This window comes from Electrona antarctica, assembly GCF_951216825.1.
Source record: "Electrona antarctica genome assembly, chromosome: 3".
NCBI lineage: Eukaryota > Metazoa > Chordata > Actinopteri > Myctophiformes > Myctophidae > Electrona > Electrona antarctica.
This window is the reverse complement of record NC_136808.1, coordinates 41,700,144-41,712,956: the sequence shown is the minus strand read 5'-3', so window position 1 is coordinate 41,712,956 and position 12,813 is coordinate 41,700,144. Positions and strand designations below refer to the sequence as shown.

General features: G+C 43.5%; 2 protein-coding genes across 2 annotated transcripts in view; both read left to right on the top strand.

Annotated features, from left to right (window-relative positions):
• Positions 1-2,254, top strand: part of tars3 (threonyl-tRNA synthetase 3) — a 30,798-nt gene extending 28,544 nt beyond the window's left edge. Inside the window, exon 19 of the mRNA XM_079496535.1 lies at positions 961-2,254. Within this exon, the coding sequence (XP_079352661.1) occupies positions 961-1,109 (149 nt within the window). The 3' untranslated portion in view covers positions 1,110-2,254. The remainder of the gene's footprint in view (positions 1-960) is intronic.
• Positions 2,255-3,669: 1,415 nt separating this feature from the next.
• On the top strand, positions 3,670-11,713 carry tm2d3 (TM2 domain containing 3). Its single transcript, XM_079497507.1, has 6 exons — positions 3,670-3,984; positions 4,788-4,889; positions 7,253-7,413; positions 8,498-8,672; positions 9,280-9,355; positions 10,704-11,713. The coding sequence occupies exons 1-6, from the start codon at positions 3,879-3,881 to the stop codon at positions 10,867-10,869; spliced, it is 786 nt and encodes a 261-aa protein (XP_079353633.1). The 5' UTR covers positions 3,670-3,878; the 3' UTR covers positions 10,870-11,713.
• The last annotated feature ends 1,100 nt before the right edge of the window (positions 11,714-12,813 follow it).

Sequence of the window (12,813 nt, the reverse complement as noted above, 5' to 3'; positions counted from 1 at the left end):
CCGGTTGATGCCAAATTTTGCACACACACTCCCTGGATGCCAACGATGAACCTCTGCACAAATATTCCAGAACGGCCGGTTATAGCGCCACTAGGAGGCCGACTTTTGATATTGCTCCTCCATATTTTGTCCAAAAATCCCGCAAATCATTACACACTATCTCTATAGTCATGTGTTCAAGCCGGATCTGTCCGATATTTCATATTCCATCCTAATTGGCTAACATTGGCTTTCAAAGTTGGCAGGATTGGCCCGTTTTGAACAAAAAACCTCAAATCATGAACGCAGCGTGCAATTTACGTGAAATCTTTCACAGACTTTCCTACTAGGCTGAGGAATATATCCCACCCTTTTCACATTTGCCTGTTATAGCGCCACCAACAGGTGGATTTTTGCAAAACACATTTTTGGAACAAAATGCCTCAAATCATGAATGAAGCGTGCAATTTATGTGAAATCTTTCACAGACTTTCCTACTAGGCTGAGGAATATATCTCACCCTTTTCACATTGGCCTGTTATAGCGCCACCAACAGGTGGATTTTTGCAAAACACATTTTTGGAACAAAATGCCATCCAAGGCGTAAGAAGAAATGGCACCCTTTTCACATTGGCCTATTATAGCGCCACCAGGAGGCCACAACCTGACTTGCCCTGGTGGAGACCTGTGCCCCGAGGGGCACTTTTTCTAGTTTCAATGTAGATTGCATTTGTAAACAAAGTACTGTAGTATGTAGTTTGATTTGAAGGCAAATGTGATTCCTAACCTTGCAACCCAGCCACCCACAGTGTAGGTGGCTATTTGATGGAAATCATGAACCATGATGAGTGAGGATCAAGCTACAAGCTACAATGTTGATTACATTTGTATTCTAAAATTATTTTAATTTGAATATAAATTGTTTCCTAACCCTCTGTCTGTCTGTAAGTCAACATTGAAATGCTCTGTGTGTTCTGACAGTGGTTGGCGAGAAGGAGAGGCTGACTAACGCTGTCAACGTGCGTACGAGGGACAACAAGGTCCATGGAGAGCTGTCTGTCACCGAGGTGCTGTCCCGCCTCACCCTGCTCAAGCAGGCCCGCTGTCAGAACGCTGAGGAGGAGTTCTGAGACACATGATGGCAGAATGGAACACACACACTTCTGATCTGTTTAGGACACTTGTACTAACGGTACCTGACTGTCATATGTGAAATTTGTGAATGGAGCACTGAAGGGAGATGTGATGGAACACGCAATTGTAGTATTGGGGTAAAGGGAAACAAAAAAAGAAGGAAGACGAGTTTGGGGGATGTGTAAAAGTTGAACAGCCAAGGATAAGGAATGAGCTGAGGAGAGGCCTGTGTCTATAGATTCTGTATCCATAGTGATTTTGCCAAGATCACACAATGGTTTAAAGCAGGGGTCTTCAACATGGGGTCCACTTGTTGTTTTGTTTTGGCCAGCTGCTTGAACATGGTCACTAGTGACTGTAGTAACGACCTAGTGGAAACGTTTTCATCATTGGCTGCCTCTAGGCTGCCTCTAAGCCAATGGGAGACTTATCCATAAAACCCATAGTCTGAACGGCATAAAACCCATACTTTGAAGTCCGAACGCCGCAACGTGATTGGCTGCATACTCTGAACACTGCAACGTAAAGCCGTGAGCTGAGCAGAGGCTGCGGCACACAAACTGATTATAGATGTTCATAATCGAGAACTTGCTGCAGGTGGCAATTATGACTGAGTCATTCTTGTTTTACATTGACCACTTCAACCCTGGCATCCCTATTTTGAGGTGGAAATTAGCTGAAAATGCCTCGTGCTGTGAGGTGGCTATTTTTGGCAAAAAAACCCCCATAAAAACAAAAATCAAAAGAGCAGACAAAGTACAGAGCCATGGCTCAAGTCAAGAGTAAAGGTTCAAAAACTTTTAAATATATGAAAAAGTGGAGCTCTCTCTCAGCTAAGGGGTCCTTGGTCTGAAGACCCCTGGTTTAAAGTATTTTCTCTCATCTTGTTTGGCACTATATTTCTACTGAATCTTGCAATTTAGCATTAAGAAAGGACCAGATGTGTTGAACAATTCTGTTACAGTTAGAATCCTTAGAAGGATGGTGAGTTCATACGGTATATCAGGATAATGTACTATGGAAATGTTTGTTAGGTTGTAATTGAAGCTATGTGAATGTAAGATTGACTTTTTTTCCATCAAGTCCGTCCTGGCCCTTGGTGGTTGGCACAATCTTCAAATAAAAACAATGCCTCATTCAATCAGACTCATATAAACTCTTGCACTTTAAACACTAAACCATAATACAGTATATATTTATCTCCTTTATATCTCTTGTCTTTGGTATAACTAATTGGTATAACTAATTTAATTGATTTAATTTGTTTAACAAACCTGTTTTTAACTTGTCTCTGTACAGCACTTTGGAACTTTGTTATGAAGTGATATGCAAATCATGACAGATCATACTAATGGTATCTGTGCAATCATTGTAGTTGCTATTACATAATGTCAGTCAGGTCTTTAATTTGCTGTAAAATAGTAATTTGTGTTAAAGTGGAAATGTTGGGTGTAGGTAAAGGATCCGTGTTTGTGTTGTGATTGGTCATTTGATTTCAGGGCCAAGGCAAGTAAGTGGTTCAGGGACTCCCAGGGGGGTCCTAAAATAAAAAGAAAAGTTACTTCTATATGTTACTGCACGCACGGTCCCCCACTCTGGTGATGCATCATGTGTGAGAAATGCCTGGTCACGCGAGGTTACCATGGCAACAATGAACGTGGTAGTGGGGGGAGGGGGTAGTCCCTTTTAATACTCAATGGCAGGGGTCCTCAATAGGCGGACCGCGGCCCTTTTAAAAAAAAAAAAGACCACTTTCCAACTTCTCTTCCTATAATTGGTCCTAACTAATGTTCATGATAAAATACCACATTTTGTTGGTGTTTTATCATGAACATTAGTGAGGACCAATTATATGAAGAGATGTGGTCCTTTAACTTGAAAAAAATAAAAGTGTTCTTTGTGCCTCAACACAATACCTCTCATTTGCTGTGCATTTTTGGAGGGGAATATTTGTGAAACATTCTATTTCCATATTCTGCACCCCAGTATTGGTTGGTTGGGAGCGGGAGGGGATCTGATTTGTATAAGCTTGCCTTGGTGTGACTGTACTAAACACTAGGCATAGAGCCCCGCTCTAAACAGGCATAGAGCCCTGCTCTCCGCTGGCCGCTGCGTGGCCCGCGCCGCGCTCATGGGACCGGACCTGAGTCTTTTTCAAAAATTATTAGTGGACCTTCAGCATTTCTAGTTGAGGACCCCTGCTCTATGGGGTAGTCACATAGGGGTAGTCAGGGTGATTGTCCTTCTGGCATATGGGATCTAGACTCAGCACCAGCTACTGTGTTGCCATGTCTGCTTTTTATATGCGACATTCTTTTTAAATGTTCCAAAAGATCTCGAAAGTAAATGAAGCAAACTGTCTGGAAATGGAATGCCGTATTTTTGAAACATTTCAATATAACACAGAGTCCCTGGCAGACAGTGGCAGTTGGCACAAAACATTTTCATAAGGGGGTCCGTGGCGGCGGCCAAACATGTCTTTGACATGAAAAAAAGTTTGAGAACCAGTGTTCTTATTCTTAAACAAAACTGGGGCTAAAACAAAACTACGTTAGACGATAAAGTTTGACCGACGCGATTGGTCAATGAATTTATAGGCTCTCTCCCTTTGTTTCTTTTGGGGTGGTTTTCAGAGGTGGAAAGCCTGGTGATGCGAGCCTCGCATTGCGAGGTTACCTGGTTGCTTATTTCTCTCCCAACATCTGGCAGCAACACTGTAGCTAGCCTCCCCCGTTGCAGAGAGCGTATCCTGTGCAGCAACAACAATGGCCACGATCTGTCAGATTTGGAGACCGGACCGAGGACGCTGTGTGAAAGCCCAGGGCATCATTACACTCCTGTTCCTGGACCTCTTCTTGCAGTGTGTAAACGGTATGTATGAATCATCCGTAGTTAACATACACGCTTGTTTTTAATCCAAACGGCAAGGCTACAACCATGGCTACAACATGTCATTGTTACCACTACAGCTAACATGCTACTAGCTGACTGGATTTTCACTGAATTGCACTGCTTAGCGGCATGGCTAACGTTGTTGTAAACACAACACTGAATAGCATTGATGTCTGACTATTATACGATCATTATCCATTTCTGCTTATTGCCTAATCCTCCTGCCTAAAAGTACTGACATACAGGTAACGAATACGATAACGCGTCGTTGGCTTGTACATCTGCTATTTTCGGCAAGCGACACCGTTGTGCGATGGAGTATAAATCTGTATAAAAGCTGTTTATATTATTTATTATATATATATTATTGTTTGTCATAAAATGTTTTGATGAATTAAATACACAGCCAGGACCCCAATGGAATCAATAGCCCGTGCTTTCTTAGGTTTAATCCTTTTAGCATCCTTTTGTATAGCTGTTTTGTGCCTTTTTATTATTTTTCCTCTCAAACTGTTAAAGTATTCAAGCAATCAATCAAGCCCATTTCCCCCTGAAATTGCCCCCCCCCCCACACACACACTGCTTTTCTGTAAATATACTTTTTCTGTTCCTACTATTGATGATTTGCTTGTGTTATCCTTTTATTATTATTGTATACCTGTACCTTAGTTATGCAATAATACTGCAAACTGTTAAAGTAATCAATCAATTAATTCTAATCATTGTAGTTAACTTGGTGTCAAAAGGGTAGATACCTGTGTTGATTGACTGTTGTGTTGTAGGTTATCTGAGCTCTCATGTGGGTCCAGAGCTCCCCAACACCCGGGATGCCCCACACCACAGTCCTGTCATCACCAGCCCGGTGGTTCCTGCAGCAGCCTCCGGTAAAACTCTCTGCTCATTGTTGCCCCCAGCCTAATATAATATAATATACAAAAGGAGCCTAAGCAATATGTTCCTTAATGCAGTGGTTCTGAAAGTGCGGTCCGGGGACCCCTATGGCTACGATCCAGGGGGGACACCAGCATAAGTAGTTAATGCATCATCGCAACCAATTTAATTTGATTGTGGCTTTTGACACCGTGAACCACTCCATACTGGTTAACAAGCTAAATGGTGTGAGCTGTGGCATTCCACAAGGCATCATACTAGGGTCTTTACTGTTCCTAATATATGTAAATGACATGACATCAGCTTGTGACTGCAACTTGTTCCTGTTCGCGGATGACTCAGCACTGCTGGTCTCGGACAGGAACAAACTGCAGGTTGAAAAGGCCCTCAGCTCTGAACTCGGTAGAATCTGCACCTGGCTTGCTGATAACAAACTATCTTCACACCTGGGAAAAACTGAATCCATTCTTTTTGGATCAAATAGTAATCTCAGCAAGGCAGATGGCTTCTTGGTTAGAGTGGGTGACAATATTATCACACGAAAAGATGAAATTACCTACCTAGGTTCCATCCTGGAGGCAAATCTTTCCGCGGCGGTGATAAAATGACCACCAACGTAATACAAAAAAAAAGTTTTTTCTATACAGGATCTCACTGGTCAACAAAAACACCTTGCAGACCCTTACAAGAGCACCTCAAAGGCCCTTAAAACAAGGCTCCAGACTTCCCAAAACAAACGGGTCAGGCTACTACTTGGCCTCACTCCCCGAACCCACCTCACACCTGCCCACTTTGACAGGCTGGAAGGGTTGACAGAGTACAGCATCTTGCAATGGGTCTGGTCCACAAGATTCGATACACCATCAAGATACCCATGTACCGGTACCATGTCTAAATACTTCCTTAATGTCAACGAAGTCCACACCCACAACACCAGAGGAAATTCAACAAACCATGTGCAACCCAGATTCGGCACAAACAAGGAACTAAATTAATTTTGCTCCTGTGCCACCAAAATGTGTAACGCCCTACCAACAGTCAGGTTTAACTGCTCGTGGCGGAACGTTCCGTCAGAAGGAATCCAACCAGCAACTGCTTCTGGCGTAATGTTCAGTCTGATAATCTTTTATTAATTGATATCAAACCGGATCCTATTTTTTAAATTTGTCTTTGCTTGGCCTTTCCTTCTTTAGCGATCCTAGACCGGGTTGCACAACCGCGCTGCCGTCCACCTCCCATTATACAGGCTGACTAAAAAGCTGAATAGCTCTCCATGGTTTGGATAAAATGCGTGATGTTCGGAGGTCTTTGCTGATTATCCGGTGGTTTAGATGGAAACATTGGCGCTCTCTAGAGCAAGGATGGCTTCATTTTATCTCGCTAGCATTGACGCTATTTATGTAGCATTAAACATGGACGCCCAAAACAGAATGTCAGTCCAGTGTGTGCTAGCCTCGGTCCCAGGCTTACTTTTCTGCGAAAAGAAGAGCCTGGTCCAACGTAAGGCAAAGAAGCTATCGGCGGACGTATCCTCCGGAACATCCATCAGATGTATTTCCCCCGGATACGATATTTTCCCGACCAATCACAACACTTGTTTCATTCGCGGAGAATGTGAACTGATTTGTAAAGCATCAACGTCATTTCCTTGTTTCGGTGGGGACTAGTAAACACAGTCGCACCGCGTGACGTAGTTATCTTACACGCAACACTTCCGCCACTTCCGCTGATAGTCTTTTCAGCCCCAGGGTGGTGTGTGCTGCATTGAAATAGCCTCGGCAGTCTGTGGTTGGCTCTACATCCAGCAGGTGGCAGCATTGGGTTAAGACATGCAAATCCCTTGACTCCTTCAAAACCGCTCTCAAAGGGCACCTACGGACGGACGGCTGCAATTCGAAACTGGCCCCCGTAAAATCTGAATCCCCCACCCAAGACTTTTCCCCCTCACTGTATGTTTTTTCCCCTTTTTACCTTCTCTATGATGATTTCGGCTATATAGTGTATATTTGTATATTTTGACCCTATTGTAAACAAGTGTAATGCTTTATGGTGTCGTCCACAGTTTTGTATTGAGTTGTGCTTGAAATGTACTGTAATTCTCCAATATGTTAATAAATCAATCAACATTGGCTATTCAAAAATAGCAGATCTACAAGCTTGTACATGCCCTATTATTGGATTTTGTTTTTTAAATTTTTATATTGAAATATTTCTTTTCAACAAATCTCTTTCTGGATTAGGCACAAAACATTTTCAGATGGGGGTCTGTGGCCAAATTCATATCAATTTGGGGGTCCTTGGCATGACATTTGATGTTGTCAAATGATGTTTGATGATGTTGTTTACTCCTCACCAGCATCTCCCACAGACGAGGAGAGCTACACAGCTAAGTGTCCCAGTGGGGGTCTGTGTAGTCGACTGCCAGCTGACTGTATCTCCTGCCACTTCCATCACAACTGCAGCTACGGGAAGACAGCCTCCTTTAACTGCAGGCCAAAAGCAGGAGTCCACTGTGTGGTGAGATATCTTTGATCAAATAGTTCATTCTTTGTGGTGCTCACCTGCTCACCAGCTCAATGCCCTTGTGATTGAGTGTCAGTAGTGAGACTGGGAGGTCTGGAGTTCGATTCCCCCACCAGGTCTTACCAAAGACTATACAAATGGTACTCAATGCCTCTCTGCTTGGCACTCGGCATCAAGGGTTGGATTGGGGATAAGTCCCTAGGTCTACGACATACTAGGGTAATGTTCAGGGGATGAACGTGTCGATCAACCTGCCTCACGCTACAGAAACAGGAGTTAGGCTCCTGACCTGTCACCTACAGTATGGGAGCATGGGCCTCATAGCTTGGCAGTCGGCAAGGATTACTACTTATTTGTGCCGCAGTGGTAAAGTGCCTGCCTCTTCTACATGAAAGCGGGTGGGGACACTGGGGAGGGTGAAAATTGTCACTGCAGGTACTCCTATGGGCTGGGGTCGGCACCTGTCAGCAGGGAGTGGTTGGGGTGGGAGTAGGTTCCGTCCTCATCCTCCCGATGGGGGCTCCTCACTGGTAGATGAGTCAGTAGGATACTTGACGGCTACATTTTCATTTTTTAGTTCATTATCTAATGAATCTCTTTGAAGTATATCGTTTCTGTCGGGTGGAAACCTCAGGATTCAGATTCAAAAACAGCAAAAGTAGCAGATCAAAGTAGCAGATAAAAGTGTGCCACTTAGTCCCACATTTTGAGCTTGTAGATCTGCTACTTTTGATACTATTGTGTGACGCTGTTGTAAGTGGGGAATTCATTTACAAATACACAAACATACACAAACAAACAATATTGAGATTTCTGCCTGACAGCAACGATATGTATGGAGAAAGATCACACCCGTGTGAAGTGAGGGGTGCTCTTATCGTACACCATCATGACGTAACATGTCGATTTGCTCAGACACTATGATGTAAAATTGTCCATTCATTGTCAATGGGAATTTAATGTTTGTAAGACGAAAATATACACTAATAGCTGAATATAGGAGGGGCTAGCCCCCTCAAAGATGCTGAGGAGTTGCTGTACAGTGGTTACTGACATGATATTTGTTCCCTTAATGCAGGGGGAGTCAGGACAGCAGCAGGCCAACTTCTCCCTGTCCATGACCTGTCAGTTCTGTTGGCAGCTGGACCCGTCTCTGTACCGCTGCTCCAACTCTCCCAGCTGTATGACAGTGTCCTGTCCACGCAAGCGCTACAACGCCACCTGTGTGGTGCTGGACCATGTGCACTGTTTAGGTAATGCTGAATGTTCTTTTCACCTAATTTAATTGCACAAAAGGATACTGGTTTTAGTTACTGTGAATAGGTGATGGTTTTCTTCTTTGCTAAAGCTTGTTTTATTGTTGTATACTGTATCAAGGGCATCTAGCCTCTTTACAGAGTAGAGCCGTTTCTAAAGGTAGCTCTCCAACGCACCCACATTGGCGGTGGTAAGTGTTGGAAAGCATCTGTTGTCGCGTCGGGTCACAAGTTGTAAGGAAGCTTGGTCAGTCGATAGCAGCGGGCTTGTTGTTGAAAAAGACATCATGCCATAGTCTATTTTTAGCACCATAGTAGCAGTCTGTTGGTGTCAGCTCTTGTGTGCATTCAGCAACTTTGTTTCCAACAAACTGATCTCACGACTTTATTCGACTGCCAGTCTAGTAATCTCCCCAATGGAGAGCTACCTTAAAATGGTGACAGACAGGAGCAGGAGTATATGTGCCGTGCTCCTCTAAATGACTCATTGTATTGGGAATATTCACTTTTACAACAACGCCACTTTCCTATCCTGTTGCCTACTACTGTCACAGCTGGCATGTGTTAATATTCTTGTCTTTTCTCTTTGCTTACTGTACTCTAGGTAAAAGAGATTTTCCTAAACGTTTATACTGCAACTGGACTGGAGGATACAAATGGTCGACTGCACTAGCACTCAGGTAACCACAAACGACAGTGTTATATATCAGGGGTTCTCAACATTTTGGGCTGGGGAACCCTGGAAATGCTTTGGCCATGTCTCGCGCCCCCTGCCCCCCTCTTCTAGAAAGATAAAGTCTGTCTAGAAGCGTTAATATTTTAAACAAGAGGCATGTTGAAGTCAGAAATGAAGACCGAAGTATAGCCATCTGGTCAAAACCACTGAGTGCTCCCTAGATTATTCGCGGCGAGCCTTTCTTTCTGAGCGCTAAACAAGGATGTGAGCGGCAGCGCGCATACGCGAACAGCAAGGAGTACATTGCAGAAGGAGAGGCCAACCCCCCCCAAAAAAAGAGAAAAATCTGAATATTTTTTTTATATCAATGAAAAAGCGCTACACGTCCTCACAATCCATCGGTTGGATTAGCTAGGACGGCTCCACACGTCGTACGGTCTGAATGTGTTAAGGAAGGTTTATGCATGCACTGTGTACTAGCCTATATGTAAACTCTTAATTTCCATTTTCCAGCCATTCAGTTTCTTTTTTTTAATCATCTGGGGACCCCCCCAAAATAATTTCGGGACCCCGAGGGGTCGCGACTCACAGGTTGAGAACCCCTGTTATATATGACCAGCCTGTTTAGAACTAAAACTCCCTCAAACATCCAACCTTTGATCGATTATCAAAGTTGGATATTTTGCAGGTTTCCTGTCCAAAATCGGCTCTGGTGGGACTCGCTGTGTATTATGGCAATGAGTAGCTCTCTTGCAAAAAGAAATAGTGATAGGTTATCAATTAAACCTGTAACACCAGCCGTAGTTCTATGCACTAGTAACCACATTATCTTACACATAATTACAACATTATTGGTATTTGAAAATGTTTCCATTTAGTCCACCTAAACGCAGACATAAACCAAGACAAGAGAAGGTTTCACTGATGGTTGGTTATGATATCTCTGGCTTAGGTGGCTTAGGAGGACTGAGTCCTTATTCTGCCAAAACCTTGTCAGTGTTTCAGTTAACATACAAAAAAAAGATGTTCTACCAGCTGTTCTTTTAAAATCTAAATGGCAAAGGCGTTTAGATTTTAGTTTAGTTTTAAAGTCTTTATTTTGAGTGCCTTACTAAACCGATCAACATTCAATCAAATCTCACCCATTTTCCTAAAATGCAACCCATACTTGCTGTAGATGAATGTTCTGAGGGCATCACTGATTCTGTCTTAATGTTCTGAGGGCATCACTGATTCTGTCTTAATGTTCTGAGGGCATCACTGATTCTGTCTTAATGTTCTGAGGGCATCACTGATTCTGTCTTAATGTTCTGAGGGCATCACTGATTCTGTCTGTTATCTCTTATTGGCAGTATAACACTGGGTGGTTTCGGAGCTGACCGTTTCTACCTGGGCCAGTGGAGGGAAGGCCTGGGCAAGCTGTTCAGCTTCGGAGGCCTGGGTATCTGGACCTTAATAGACGTACTGCTTATAGGGGTCGGTTATGTTGGGCCGGCCGATGGTTCTCTCTACATCTGACCCCTGTGTGTGTGTGTGTGTGTGTGGAGCCGGTTGGTTGGTTGGATGGACAGTTGCCGTCCATGACTCCTGTTACTTCTCAACATGTCTTGCCTGCTCAAGCTTCCTATATTCCTCTGCAACAACATAACCGTCATCCCATCAGACTAAGCAGACAGAATGTGTTTTCCCTGGTCACATGCAGAATGAAGCTACAATGCTCACAGTTCTGTTCCATTCATCCTCCTGCACTCATCTTGCTGACCTTTTGTTGGAGAAACCGTACTGGAGAGCTAAAGAGACATTGGCCCGGTTTCCCAAAGGACACATGGTGTAAGAGGTATAGTGCTGCACATGCTCAGATGCCCTCTAAGGCCGCACACAGAAGCCTGTGAACATAGACATTTCGTGAATAGGCCTTCTGGTATGGTAGGCCTCAGGTCTACCATTCTGTAATTTAATAGCTCCCTTTACTCTTAATTATTTTCTTGCCATCTATGTTTATAAACGTACCCCCCCCCCCCCCCCCCCCCCGTTGAGCCTCCATTATAACCCGATTTTCAAAGCACTGTATCTCCAAAGGTTAGAGAGCTGTCCATGGTGCGCCGGCAGGCACCCGACGATCGTAAATCATCGCATCGAAAATGTAGCTGGTTATACTGCTAACTAAAGGCTGTGGGCTGTGTTGTGATGTATCGTTCCAATTCCGGAAGCCCCCCCTTCCTGTTTAAGCCGGAAAGACAACAAGGTCCGTAACAGGAGTCAATGAGAGGCAGTGAAGCGGTCAAACTTTCTGAACACTAGGTGGCAAAAAAGGAGTTAATTTTCTTTTTTAATAATAATTTCAAAAAGAAAAAAAAAAAAAAAAAAAAATATATATATATATATATATATATATATATATATATATATATATATATAATTAATTAATTTTAAGCGTAAAGAGAGCCTACTGTCAGCTGTCCAGCAGTCCAAATATTATTAAATTAAATTTCAGAATGGTAGGCCTAAGGCCTGGTATGGTACCATTACGTGGCACATCTATGCACGGAATGTCTATGTTCACAGGCTTCCGTGTGCGGCCTAGAGGGCATCTGAGCATGTGCAACACCATACCTCTTACACAATGTGTCCTTTGGGAAACCGGGCCATTCTTTTTTCTGTCCGTGGATCTGGGGAAATGAAAGAGCCAGTTGGTTCTAAAGGCTAGCTGATCAGTACGGCTGGGTCATGCTGACTGGAACTATAGATGGGTGTGGTTTCCTGCTGAGCTTTTGCTCACGTTGACAACATGTCTTGGGACTCGTGTGGTGCTCACTGCACGGTAAATGCATTTCCGGAGGAAGCAGCATGCCATGTAACCATGGTTATAGTGAATTTTGTTGCTGTCGTGCAGAAACCTATTTTTTTTTCTTTTTGTTTTTTGTTTTATTTTATTAATGCCATATTTGGATCATACTCCAGCATCACAGAAAAGGATCAAAAGTAGCAAATCCGCAAGCTCGAAACACATCACGTTTTGAACTTGTAGATCTGATACTTGGGCGACGGCGTCAGTGGTTCAGGGTTAGAGCAGCCGGATGGGAACCTGGCGTGAGGTTACCAGTTCGATCCCGGGCTCCCCCAGAGTTACCAGTAGTTGCGAAGTGTCCTACTCTGAACCCCTAATTGCTCCCGATGTGCAGGTTGGTGCCTTGCATGGTTTCCTCTGCCATCGGTGTATGAATGTGTGTTATTGGGCGAATGTAATGCACAATCTATGTCAAGCGCTTTGGATGAAAGCGCTACATACATTTATATAAACATTTTTTGAAAAGTAACAACAGATTTATGGCAACAATGGGAGGTAAGGGACCCTGACGGATACCATTTATGTCCTACTTACAGTATGAAGAACAGAGATTTGAGATTTGTTTTCACAGTTGTTAACAGACAAACCTTTTTCTTTCCTACCAGCCTCAGTGT